General features: G+C 45.9%; 2 protein-coding genes across 4 annotated transcripts; both read left to right on the top strand.

Moving 5' to 3' along the window:
• Positions 1–4,333: 4,333 nt before the first annotated feature.
• On the top strand, positions 4,334–5,132 carry LOC117584385 (rutC family protein UK114). Its single transcript, XM_034273239.1, has 3 exons — positions 4,334–4,493; positions 4,562–4,791; positions 4,945–5,132. Exons 1-3 carry the CDS (start codon positions 4,429–4,431, stop codon positions 5,064–5,066), a joined length of 417 nt encoding a protein of 138 aa, XP_034129130.1. The 5' UTR covers positions 4,334–4,428; the 3' UTR covers positions 5,067–5,132.
• A 2,227-nt stretch (positions 5,133–7,359) lies between these two features.
• LOC117584380 (cullin-3-A) lies at positions 7,360–12,553 on the top strand. Of its 3 annotated transcripts, none has more exons than XM_034273230.1 (11): positions 7,360–7,500; positions 8,211–8,471; positions 9,485–9,868; positions 9,937–10,698; positions 10,769–10,939; positions 11,008–11,178; positions 11,236–11,350; positions 11,412–11,554; positions 11,610–11,833; positions 11,891–12,029; positions 12,098–12,250. In XM_034273230.1, the coding sequence occupies exons 2-11, from the start codon at positions 8,412–8,414 to the stop codon at positions 12,248–12,250; spliced, it is 2,322 nt and encodes a 773-aa protein (XP_034129121.1). In that variant the 5' UTR covers positions 7,360–7,500; positions 8,211–8,411. The 3 variants fall into 3 exon arrangements, with proteins under 3 accessions (XP_034129121.1, XP_034129122.1, XP_034129120.1); XM_034273231.1 differs by lacking the exon at positions 7,360–7,500 and adding an exon at positions 7,640–7,790; XM_034273229.1 differs by lacking the exons at positions 7,360–7,500; positions 8,211–8,471 and adding an exon at positions 8,694–9,407 and having other exon boundaries at positions 12,098–12,553.
• The last annotated feature ends 11 nt before the right edge of the window (positions 12,554–12,564 follow it).

Here is a 12,564-nt window from a genome sequence, read left to right as displayed (position 1 = left end):
CATCGACATCGCCCTGGACTGACCTCGTTGTACTTTGTTTTTTTTTTTTTAGGCAGACCATTGTTGCTGGCCAATTTGCTGCATTGCCAATTTCATTGCCCAGTGTGCCACTTTAGCTGCAAAGATCATGTCGAGGCCAAAGGCAAAACGGGTGAAAATTCAGCAAAATAATTCTTACAAGTTCGAGAAAGAGCCAAAAATTCACAAAAATATGATCAGCAATCCCCCAGCAATTCCTTCAACCTGATCATGAATCCTGTAGCCTGCACACTTTAAGGGGTAAGTCGAAATTTTTCCATTAAACCAAAGACTAAAAGCCAACCAAACCAAACGTTGACCTTTGAGAAATATCTTCAATATTCTCTTACGCTTTTTGGCCCCAATTTAGCATCTTTTTGGAAGAGATTTAACATCTCGCACGCGTCTCTGTGGGCCACCCCTTCATTTTGTATCTCTCTGACTGTGGCGGTGGCTCTCCGCCCCTGAGCAAACAACAATCAATAAGGCCCGTGGCCCGCCCCATCGTATGTACTCGTAGCCTTATGAATATGTGTGTCTGCCGCCAATTTGCCCCTGCCAATAATTCAATTAGAGAGTGGGCAGAGGAGCGGAGCACCGATACGAGGCAGCAAAGCATTTATTTCACAATTGGCGCACATTAATCAGCGGGGAATGTGCCAAGTGCCACAACAAGTACCGCCGGACCGCAGGGGCCAGGGGCAAACCCAAGTGGGATGCAATTAAAATTGGATTAATAATGCGCCTCCTCCGGATCAGGTGTAGACAGCGTTGTCCAGGCGGTTGTCCATCCTCACTTGGCTAGGATGAGGCAGGGCGGTAGGAGGCATGCAACAGGCAGCATGCAACAGTCTGGTGACTGGCTCAAATTACCACTGGGATAATGTGGGGGACGGGACTAGCCCACTTTAATTGCACATTTCATAGTTGTTAATTTTTCAATTTTCCTGCCCGCCGACTGCGACGTTGAGCGCTCGGCCACTTGCCAAATGTCGAACATTGAACATTGAACGTTGCACGTTGCACGTTCCATGTTGAATGTTGAATGCTGGATGCTGAATGTTCGTTTGTCATCGGCAGGCAGAGACTCGGGAACCCGGTGGACCACACAGATGCCGCTCCGATGGGGTCCGGGTGGCTGCCGCTGCTCCCAGTCAATACAGGTGGACATGCGACTGACCCACCTCGATGCACAGCGGGTGGTGCGGCTACGTCGGCAGCAGCTGCAACTGTGGGGGCGCCAGTCCCAGTCTTAGCCCCAGCCCGACCCCCTTTTTGGAACGCTTTTCACTGCATTTGGAGCAAATTAATTGCCAGCGATTAGGTTTCAAATTTTCCATGCAAGCCCAAAGCTGCTCCATTCGCTTCCGTGCGGCAACTTTTGCGTTAGGCACTCACAAGTCCCCCTGCCACAGCGTTATAAAGTGAAAATCATTAGTTTTCATTTGTGGCGTTTAGGGCGTGTGCCAGTCCGGGCTCTGGATCGGGATCGTGCAACTATTTTGCATTGCAAATTAACGAAGAAACAGACAATTTTCACTTGCTGCAAATGGCAAATTCTGTGACTGTGTGCATCGTTTTGGCAGTTGCATGTCAACGCCCTAGCGACCCCCTGTGTCCAGATGAAGCGGCAGCCCTGTCGGAGATCGGCGCCCACACGCCGTTAGTGGTTCGAGCTCATAAAAAGAAAGGAAAAGTACGCCCAAAATTAAACAATGAAAATGATTTTAATGCATGAACTATTGCGCCTTAAAGGTAGTTAACAAAATTGTCGTAAAGCTCAATCCTATTCCTATGCAACGGACACAAAGGCAGCGTCCTTGGTCGGTTCTCCCCCTTTTTGTGGATAAATGACTTCCATTCTATTTCCAGCAAATTGAGCCTTATGTCGAGGGGTTCGCGGACTTCGCGTCGGGATTAGTCGCGTCAATAGCGCCATAAACATAAATCTGGCGGCTAATGGGCAAGAGGTGGGCCTAGACAACGTGGCTACCAGGCTGCGCTCCTGGCCAGCTTCTGGCTCTGGTTTTTCCTTTTCATGGTGGCAAACCCAGCAATTACGCAGCAAATTAAAATCAAATAATTTAGCATGGAAATCGAGCGAGTCATAAAAATCACATGCAAATTATAGAGTATCCGATAACCAGACCAGCAAGTGGCGGTAGCTGCCCGGCTCTGGACTCTGGGCTCTGGCTCCTGCTCTGACTCTGTCTGAGAAATTGTTGTAATTTGCGCCATGGAGAGACCTGTCCCCGTCCAGAGTTTCCAGCTTCAGCGTCAGCGTCCGCCCTGGGCCCGCAGGCGCTTCAATAAAGCTTTAAACAAATGAAGTTATTTGAGCCAATAAAAAATGGCAGACCCAAACTGATGGGGAGCCATCTCCCCAGGAGTATGTCAAGACGAAAGGGAAAGTTTTTTGTATCAACTAGAAGCGGATGCAAATCAGGTGCGGCCTGAGATATTTCATGGCATCATTGGCCCATGGAAGGCGCTTCAAATCTTTGGTATATTGAAGCCGCTGGTGTGTTTGGGCCCTACCCTGCGCGCACTGAATCCGCACCTGTCGTAAATCATACGGGTGCGCTGCTACTCCTTCAACAAGTGCCATAAATACTGACCAGCCTGCAACTTGTTCTGGAATCCTTGAGGGTTCTGGTCCAACCCTTTCTTAATGCACACCTTGCCATTTGCCATTTGAGGAGGAAATCAGAGGCAATTTGTTATTTGTTGGTAATTATATGGCATCTTCTCGTTGCTGCTTTGGCTTATTTAGAGCTTTATTTATTAAAGCATTTAATGTAAAATTGTTTGTAAAGGCCAGGGGCCATCATTAAATGGGGCATACGAAGATTACACACATCCAGGCATACATATAAATACTTATAAATCAATATGCGTCGTCTCCCAGCTAATTAATATCAATGTTGATTTTGTTGGAGTCAAAGTGGAAGCCCCTGCAACACCCACGAAGCTTTGCTGCTCCAAGACTGAGTCCAAGATCGAGTCTCAAGCCTCTCCTGTGAAATTGCTTTTCCCGATCCCGGGTACGTGCATATTTTATGCTCATAAAGTGGATCATATAAAGTAATTAATGCACTCAAATGCGACATCAAAATGCTTCGGGCAGAGGCAGCGATTTTTTGCTTCAGCATTTTGGGGCATCTTCGTGGGTTGGCCAGCAGCATGCACCACCACCATGCACCACCAGCTCCAACAACAGCAACAACAAAGCGTCTGCAATCAATCTTTCGGCGGCGTTTCCAGGGCGTGTTCTCTTTACTCTGCGTTGCACCTACGCTGGGCCCAGGCTGCACCCAGTCCCAGGTTTGAGGCTTCGAGGTTTGCTGGGATTAAGACCCTTAGCAGCACTTTGAGATCCTCTTCCACATACTCGTACATAATATATAATTACAGCGTATTCTTTTTGTTGCTTGTGTGTTTGTGCTTTTTGGTATTTTTCTGGGATGCGTAAATATTCTGAAACGGTAACTCTCGCAGGGCTTTCTTTTTGCCCTTTTCTGGCTCTGTGTCTGTGTGTGTGTGTGTCTGCCTCTGCCTGACAGCGACTGACAGACAGCAATTTCCAAATAATAAATAATTAGTCTGGGGCGGTGTACGGGGGCGTGGCACAGTGACATGGCATGCATTTTTCATGGCGTTAAATCAAATATTGGCTGCACTTCTTTCTGCTAGAGAAAGCGAGTGCGACCCAAATTCACTGATCGCGAATTAATAATCCCAAGCAAGAAAAATGTTAATTAAGTTATTACACCATACGAGAGTATGACACCGGACGAACCCTTGCGCTGAAGCGAATATTAATTGACATTATGCTGAAGAATATAAGGAAAATGTTGAATATTAATAGTAATTAGTCAGCCACAAATCAATCAATCAAGCCCAGTCGCGAACATATTTGCTTTCCACTTAAATGTTTCATTTTATTCTACATGTAAAAAAAAACGAATGTAGTTAGCGACAGAGACCAGAATAGTGACTAATGTGGCCGTCGACCGCTGGTGCTGCGCCACTGTGTAACAAACCTGTTGTCCGAAATGTTAGCTAACCATTTTTTGATCAGCTGTGATTGAATTGCAGTGCTTTTTTTGTCTCAAATGATTTAGACTTAGCTGCAAATTACGAATTTGTATTCAATGGATTGTTCGAGACGCGTTGAAATGGAATTTCTACATAACTTTTACGTAAACTCTGCTACTCGACACCTGCTCGAAAGTCTGAGCAAAGCAGAGCAAAAATGAGCACCGTTCTCTTTTTCACCTCCCCAGGCGCAGCTGATAACATTCCATTACTGCTGGGGGAAAAAAAAAACAAACGTAGCAGCGAGCCGTTCCAATCATTCCACAACACAGCTTCAGGTGCAGAACACACAATCGCTAATCACTAACTAACATGTCGACAATTGTGAGGAAGCTGATCAGCACCGTAAACGCCGCCAAGCCGGTGGCGCCCTACAAGTGAGTGCGGAGATGAACCGAGTGCCCCCATCGATCGTTAATGTTTTCATTGTTTTTGTTTTTGTTAGTCAAGCTGTGGTGGCCGATCGTACAGTGTACGTGTCCGGCTGCCTTGGCCTGGACAAGGATTCGATGAAACTGGTGCCTGGCGGTCCCACGGAGCAGACAGAGAAGGCGCTGGAGAATCTGCAGGCCATACTGGCGGCAGCCGACTCTGGCGTGGATAAGGTGATCAAGAACACAGTCTTCCTCAAAGATCTGAACGACTTTGGTGCGGTCAACGAGGTGTACAAGCGGGGTGAGTGCAGTGTGGGCTCGGCCTCTTAGGTCGATGCCGCTTGATAAGGCAATCGTAGCGACTTATCAGCGACTATATGTGTGTTTATTACTCTCTGCTGTAAACTTTTACGACTATTATTCTCATTATGCTTGCTTATCTATCTCTCCGTAGTGTTCAATAAGGACTTTCCGGCACGCAGCTGTTTCCAGGTGGCCAAGCTGCCGATGGACGCCCTGGTGGAGATCGAATGCATTGCCCTTACCGGCGCCGTGCGCACAGAAACGGCTAAATAGTCATTAATATCCAGTAAGCTGTGAGCAGATCAATTGTTCTTATGATTTATTAAAATATCGTATACGTGAGATACCCGTGCCGTAATACAACACTGAAAGGCTATGCAGGCAGTGCAGGATAACGATTTGTGGTGGTTTTTGTTGTTGTTGTTGTTGTTGCCGGACGTTATGTAAACACACAATACGAGTACGAGTACAGCGTGCAACATAATCATGCAACACAAAACACTTTGCATTTAAACCTTATATAGTTTACAATTTAGCGTGCGGCAATTTATCTTTGTTGTTGCTGCTTTTTCGGCTGTTGCTGCTGTGCGCCTTTTGTATTATATTTCATCAAATATTGCTGCATAAATCATTGGCAACAACTGCAGCAGCAGCAGTGGCAGTGGCAAGAGGTAATCCCGAACAGCACGTTGCTAACGGTGGCCAAGCTTAGACAAAGCGTTTATTTCACATTCAAATTTAAAAGTTATTCATAATGCCGACGTCGAGGAGCAGTTGCTGAGGCTGCTCAGTGGCTGTGGCTGTGGCTGTGCTCCATATTGATGCGGCTGCCTTTCAGGCAATATGAATGCCTTTTACGGCCCCAACTCCCAGACTCGTGTTTTGTGTGCATTTATTTTGATTTTTATTCAAATATCAGGGAATTTGTCTGCACTCGATGCTTGTTGGATGATTTATTGTCCTTGTTCGCCGCGAGTGTGCGCCTGGTGTGAATATGAGTGGTAGCGATGGTGCACGATTATCGCTGGAGACACACAGCCACTCACATATTCGCCGCTTAGGAGTAGTTTCTGTTTCTTTATGTTTATGCACCCGCGGTGCGGCAACATTCACATTGAAGTACCTGACTTGTAATTAATGCCAGGCGCATCACCATCGTATACGAAATATGAACTATTGTGCGCATAAATTGATGGCAGCAAACTGGGGACCACTCCCCTGTTGGGCAGACAGAACACCCACGCACATGAACATGAAGTGCAACTAATTAATTTCGACGCACAGCGAACGGCAAAGGCGACAAATGAAGCCAAAGGTACAGCGAATGCACCACAATAGCCTGCCACAGCGACAGCCCGGCTGACAGCAACAGGCTGGGCTGGGCTGCCACACTGCGGCGCGGTGAAAGTGCGCATAATTTACACGCACGGGCCAAAGGCGAGCTTGGAGTCTGGCACGGGCCTTGAACGCGGAGGAGGTCGAAGAATTTATTTACAAATTAAACTCACAATTTTGTTGTAAATTTTTCCCAATTTGCTTATCAGTAAAGCCCTGCCAGCCAGTGCGCCCGGCCAATTAAGAAAGCCACATGCGGCAGCCAGTCCTGCATATCCATTTACAACAGTCGTTCCAGCAGTCCCAAGTTGTCATAATTAAAATATTATTCTGTCGGGAGACCTTGCCGTAGGGTAATTAGTTGTTAAACTGAGCTTTCACTTGCCGGCTCGCCAGTTAAAGCTGAAACCCAATATATGGAAATATTTCTTAGCTATGATTCGAAAAAAGCGCTTTAAAATGTACTCAAGGATCTGTTGAATGGAAGGAACAAATCAGTTGCCAAATCTTCCAATTATATGGGGTATCCTGCTTCAGCTCGATTTAAAATTCTAAAATTGCCGCCAAAGTTCCTAAAATTAAAAAAAAAAACCTGGCCGCTACAATAATCTTTACAAGATAACATTTTACATCATGTTAATACACGCAATTGACATGAGTTACATACATTCACATCGGCGGACACTTCTGGAACTAACAATTTAGCTGCATACACTAATAAGGTGACTGCTGTGGATTTGTTGATATATATTGTATTGATTTCAAATACAATATATTAAACCGGTGTGATGAAGAGGTAAAATAAATTTAAAATTACTTCTAGTTGGATATTAACATTTGTGGGCTCATCTGTTGCTCTGTTTGCAAGGTACTCTGTGGAATGTATAACACATTTATAATTCAGGCAGCTAGAAAAAAAACCATCAAATACGAATGTTACATATGTATATAAATATAAATCTAGTGAAAAGGTTAAGAGCATGTCGTTTTAAAATAAAATTATTATTAATGTTTGGATAACATTGACCTTCTGGAAAATTGATTGATAAGTCTGATAAAGTTATAGTTTTAGCGCGGATACCCCTAAATAGCTTGTAATATCAAACAGAACACCAAAATCGAGGAAAATAATTTGCGATTCACGCTATATTTCCAGTATATTTTGAAAATGCAAGGGTATATTTCGGTATATTTACGGGGTACGTCGGTATATCTTATCGATAATTCCGCGGTCACACTGGATTGCAATAAACAACGTTAAAAGAGCAAATGAAGTAAAACAAAAATTAAAAGTTAGCATGAATAGGAGAAACTAATCGAGAAAAGCAATATTCGAGTGAGCACCAAGAGCAACGCCGCTTAGAAAGCAGAGGTACAACAACACTTACAGACACACACGCACACGAACACAGTGGGAGAGAGAAACAGACACTCTCACGCTCTGACACACTCGGCCCGTATTTTTCATGACAAAGTGAAATAGAAAAAAAAAACTATAGAAAAGACATCAGGAAAGTTCGTGAAAATGTAAAAGGACTTTCTTTTGCATATAGTGATTTGGTTAAAGTTGCGTTTTGTGCTAGACCCACGAGTGCCATTGGTGGGCCTCCATTTTCAGCTGCCTGCATCGCACGCACATACATAACAATTATTTGTCGCCGTGTGAGTTTTTCTGTTTCTTCTTCGTTTCGCTTCATTCCGCCTTCTGCCGCTGTTCGCGGAGAGAGAGAGAGATCCACAATACACAAGACAAGGAATATATGGGGTATAGTGTGGATACATCGATATGCTGCAACAAAGGAAGTGCTGCTGTCGATCCGCCTTGGATCGTCGGACTGGCATGTTTTAAGGCCGCGGGGGAAAGGTATTGCGAATACGGCGCCTCTCTAAATAGACGCACCCATGCACATTCGAATAGTGACACCCTAACATTTTGGGCGGAATGTAGAAGTGAACTCATGGTCCGGTCGTTACCAGCTCTTGTGGGAGCTCTTCCTGACCTGTCGATATAGTAGCAATATTTGAAGCAATTTTGGTGATAAGACTGCAAGATATTTACACGAGATTACGTTTTGTCCATAGAAGTACTAAAGATTTTCCAACGATTCACGAGATTGACGTCTGCATAGAAGCCGCTTGTATCTCCGCATCTGCCAACGCCCGCCCGCCCCCGCATTCGTTGATTGGGCGAGCGCCGAGCGTACAGAGCTACTGCAGCAGCTCACCTGCTCCAGAGATCGGACAACATATAAAGTGGAAGAGCAGTGTCGTCGCCTACAAATCATGAATCTAAGGGGAAATCCTCCCAAGAAGGAGGGAAAAATGCGCATACGCGCCTTTCCGGTAAGTCAAAACAGAACCAAAATCTACACACACAGGAATTCTCTTTCGAAAAAAGAACAGTCACAATTTTTCGATCAGAAAATGGCCCAATCCCAGCAGTCCGTTGCTAACTGGTCTAGCCAGACTCCCAGTCACCGTAACACCTTACACCCCTACATCTGCTGACAATTTCGTTCAAAATTCTGTCAGGCAAAAATCAGAACAAAAAAAACAATTTTAGTTGTGACTCGTGTTCCAGCGTAGTTTATACGAAAAATTAAGTTCCTACCGGACGCACAGCGAACGATTGTGCATGAGGAAAACAGGGCGAGAGGCTGGCAAAGAACTCTGCGCGGCTCGTTAGACCATTCGATGAATGTTGAAGAAGTCGTCATCATTAGGTCGACAGATAGAAGCCGCTCCCGCACGGCACTAGCGGGCGAGGAGCAACGCGGCGTCCAACCACAGCGGCGGGAACCGCACGAGCAGGATTTGGAACGGGACAACATTGCTGGCGAGCACCACGGCACCCGTTGGCGCTACAGCTCGCGACTGCCACCTCCAATGCACAGGCGGGATCCCCGACTGCAGCCGCCGGAACCTCTGAACAATCTAAACAGTAATGGCCGTTACCACAGCCGCATTGCAGCTGGCTCCAATAACTTCCAAGTGAACATTGGAGAAGGCGGCGGCGGCAATGCAGCAAATGATGCAGTTAACCGAGCTCTTCGCACCAATGCAGGACACCGTCACATTCGTGTCCCCAATAGAGCTGGGCCGCATCCCCAGTCCGTGCATTTTCTGCAGCCAAGCCTTTCAAACAGCGGCAGAATCAACCGATCCCCGGCTCAGGCAGTAGCTGTTTCGCCCCACGAGAGTGCTGGAGTTTCGCATTTGAAGGAAATCGAATACAAGCACCCGCTCTGGTTGCCAGAGTACAAGCGCAGAGCCTTCAACGTTAGCCCATAACACAATAACCTTGAAAAGACTAATGGGAAAGTCATTTCTAATCGACTCTGTAATCTATTTTTCAGGCATCAATGGACGAAAAATACGTGGAGACAATTTGGGCGAGCCTGAAGAATGCCATCCAGGAGATACAGAAGAAGAACAACTCGGGCCTGTCCTTCGAGCAACTGTATCGAAATGCCTACAACATGGTGCTCCACAAGCACGGCAATCGATTGTACTACGGACTCCGAGAAGTCGTCTCCGAGCACCTCGAGCTCAAAGTGCGCCAAGAGGTGCTGGAGAGCCTGCACAGCAATTTCCTACCCAAGCTGAACCAAGCCTGGACAGACCACCAAACTTCAATGGTGATGATACGCGACATACTCATGTATATGGACAGAGTTTATGTGCAGCAGCGGGAAGTGGACAATGTATATAATCTGGGATTGATTCTATTCAGAGATCAAGTGAGGAACTACAACTTAAAACTCGAAATGTATCTTGTGACCGTGTGCTAAATGTTTTCGTTTCCTAGGTTGTTCGCCATTCGGAAATACAGAAAGCCCTGCGCGAGAAGCTGCTGGGCATGGTAATGGAGGAGCGGCATGGCGAGGCCATCAACCATTTGGCCATTAAGAATGCCTGCACCATGCTCATTACGCTGGGCATTAACTCGCGCACTGTCTACGAGGAGGACTTTGAGAAGCCCTTCCTGGCACAGTCTGCTGCCTTCTACAAATTTGAATCACAAAACTTTCTTGCCGAGAACAACGCTGGCGTTTACATCAAGAAAGTGGAGGCACGCATCACCGAAGAGTCGTCGAGAGCTGCTCTTTATCTGGACAAGGACACGGAGCCACGTATTGTGAGAGTGGTGGAGGAGGAACTGATCAAGAAACACATGAGGCCGATCGTTGAAATGGAGAACTCTGGAGTGGTGTACATGATCAAGAACTCAAAGACCGAGGACCTGGCTTGCACATACAAACTGTTTTCACGCTTGAAGGAGGAGGGTCTCAAGGTGATAGCCGACACAATGTCGGCATATCTGCGCGAACAGGGACGCATGCTGGTCAAGGAGGAGGAAAATGGCAACACAAATCCCATAACATTTGTGCAAAACCTCCTCGATCTCAAAGATCGTTTCGATCAGTTTCTGGTTCACTCATTTAGCAACGATCGCATATTCAAGAATGTCATCTCATCTGATTTCGAGCATTTCCTTAACTTGAACAACAAATCCCCGGAGTATTTGTCGCTCTTTATCGATGACAAACTGAAAAAAGGCGGCAAGGGTGTAAGTATTTAAAGGAGTCAAATATTTTCTGTTCAACCTAATGGCCGCCACATTCCCATTCCTTCCACAGATGAGCGAGCAGGAAATCGAATCCATTTTGGACAAGACAATGGTGCTGTTCCGGTTCCTGCTGGAGAAGGATGTCTTCGAGCGCTATTACAAGACACATCTGGCCAAGCGATTGCTGCTCAATAAATCAGTCTCAGATGATTTCGAAAAGAACATGATATCCAAACTAAAGGTTAGCTCGACCTCAAGCCACAAGCCGATTCATGCATTAATACATTTATATTTTCACTCCTCTTGCAGACTGAATGCGGCTGTCAATTTACCTCAAAACTCGAGGGTATGTTCAAGGATATGTCCGTCTCCAATACGATAATGGATGAGTTTAAGAACTATGTAAATAACAACAACCTTTCTTTGGTGGGTGTCGAGCTGACGGTACGCATACTAACCACTGGATTCTGGCCCACTCAGGTAAGTGTTTGTTGTCTCATGTCTTATGACCTGAAGCTCATGCCCGATCTCTAACAGACAGCGACACCCAACTGCAACATACCTATAGCGCCACGCGAAGCCTTTGAGATATTCAAGAGCTTTTATCTAAACAAGCATTCGGGACGTCAGCTGACGTTACAACCGCAAATGGGTAAGCCATTAATTGACGGTCATTCCGTGAGCATTTCTAACCATATCTTGATCCCTTCTAGGAACCTCCTACATCAATGCTGTGTTCTATGGTCGCAAAGCTGCCGACAGCGACAAGGACAAAGATGCACCCAGCTCTAGTTCAGCCGGATGCACTGTGCCCACGACAACGCGCAAGCATATTCTGCAAGTGTCCACCTACCAGGTAAGATTCGGTAAAGACCTCAGCCATTATGTATTAACTTATTGTATCCCTGCAGATGTGTGTTTTGCTGCTGTTCAACAATCGCGATGTCCTCACCTACGACGACATTCAACAAGAGACAGACATACCCGGAAGAGAGCTGGTCAGAGCTCTCCAATCACTGTCAATGGGCAAGCCAGCGCAGCGTTTGCTGGTACGAAATTCCAAAACGAAAACAAAGGAAATTGAGCCCACGGATGAGTTCTATGTGAATGATGCATTTGTGTCAAAGTTCCACAGGTAAGTTGGTGGCCAGAAAGCAAGCTAAACAGGATACGATTCCAAATTATTTTGCAGAGTGAAGATACAAACAGTGGCCGCCAAGGGCGAATCAGAGCCAGAGCGCAAGGAGACGCGCGGCAAGGTGGACGAGGACCGAAAGCACGAAATCGAAGCAGCCATTGTACGCATTATGAAGGCGCGCAAGCGAATGGCTGTGAGTATAGAAAAGCTTCTTTTATTTTGAATATATATGCTAACGCGTGTGTCTTGAATGATTTTTAGCACAATTTGCTCGTTTCGGATGTGACGACGCAGCTGAAGTCTCGGTTCTTGCCCTCGCCCGTGTTCATCAAGAAGCGCATAGAAGGCCTCATCGAACGTGAATACCTACAGCGATCACCAGAGGACCGAAAGGTTTACATATACTTGGCTTAAGCTGGTACAGGCAGGATCCAGATCATACTCATCAGTAGATTGCATCAATTTCGGCCATCAGGAGAGCAAGCACCCAGCAAGGCAGGCACCCAAATCACAGCTGTAATACTATTTTTGACCAAGAATTACATGACTTCCTCCCAGAGTTATCGAAAGAAGCGACCCAACAAATCATTTAATATTCTCTTTTGAAACATTTTGTATGCCTGTCACATTCAAAATTGAACAGTTTAACATTGCTTTTGAGGATGGCAAGTCCCTCAGAAACCTAACTATTAACCCTAATATAATTCTATAAGCATTGTTTTTGGTCA

The sequence above is a fragment of the Drosophila guanche genome, unplaced genomic scaffold (assembly GCF_900245975.1).
Source record: "Drosophila guanche unplaced genomic scaffold, DGUA_6, whole genome shotgun sequence".
In the NCBI taxonomy this organism is placed as follows: Eukaryota; Metazoa; Arthropoda; class Insecta; order Diptera; family Drosophilidae; genus Drosophila; species Drosophila guanche.
The sequence above is the reverse complement of the archived record's forward strand: the minus strand, read 5'-3'. Positions and strand labels throughout refer to the sequence as shown.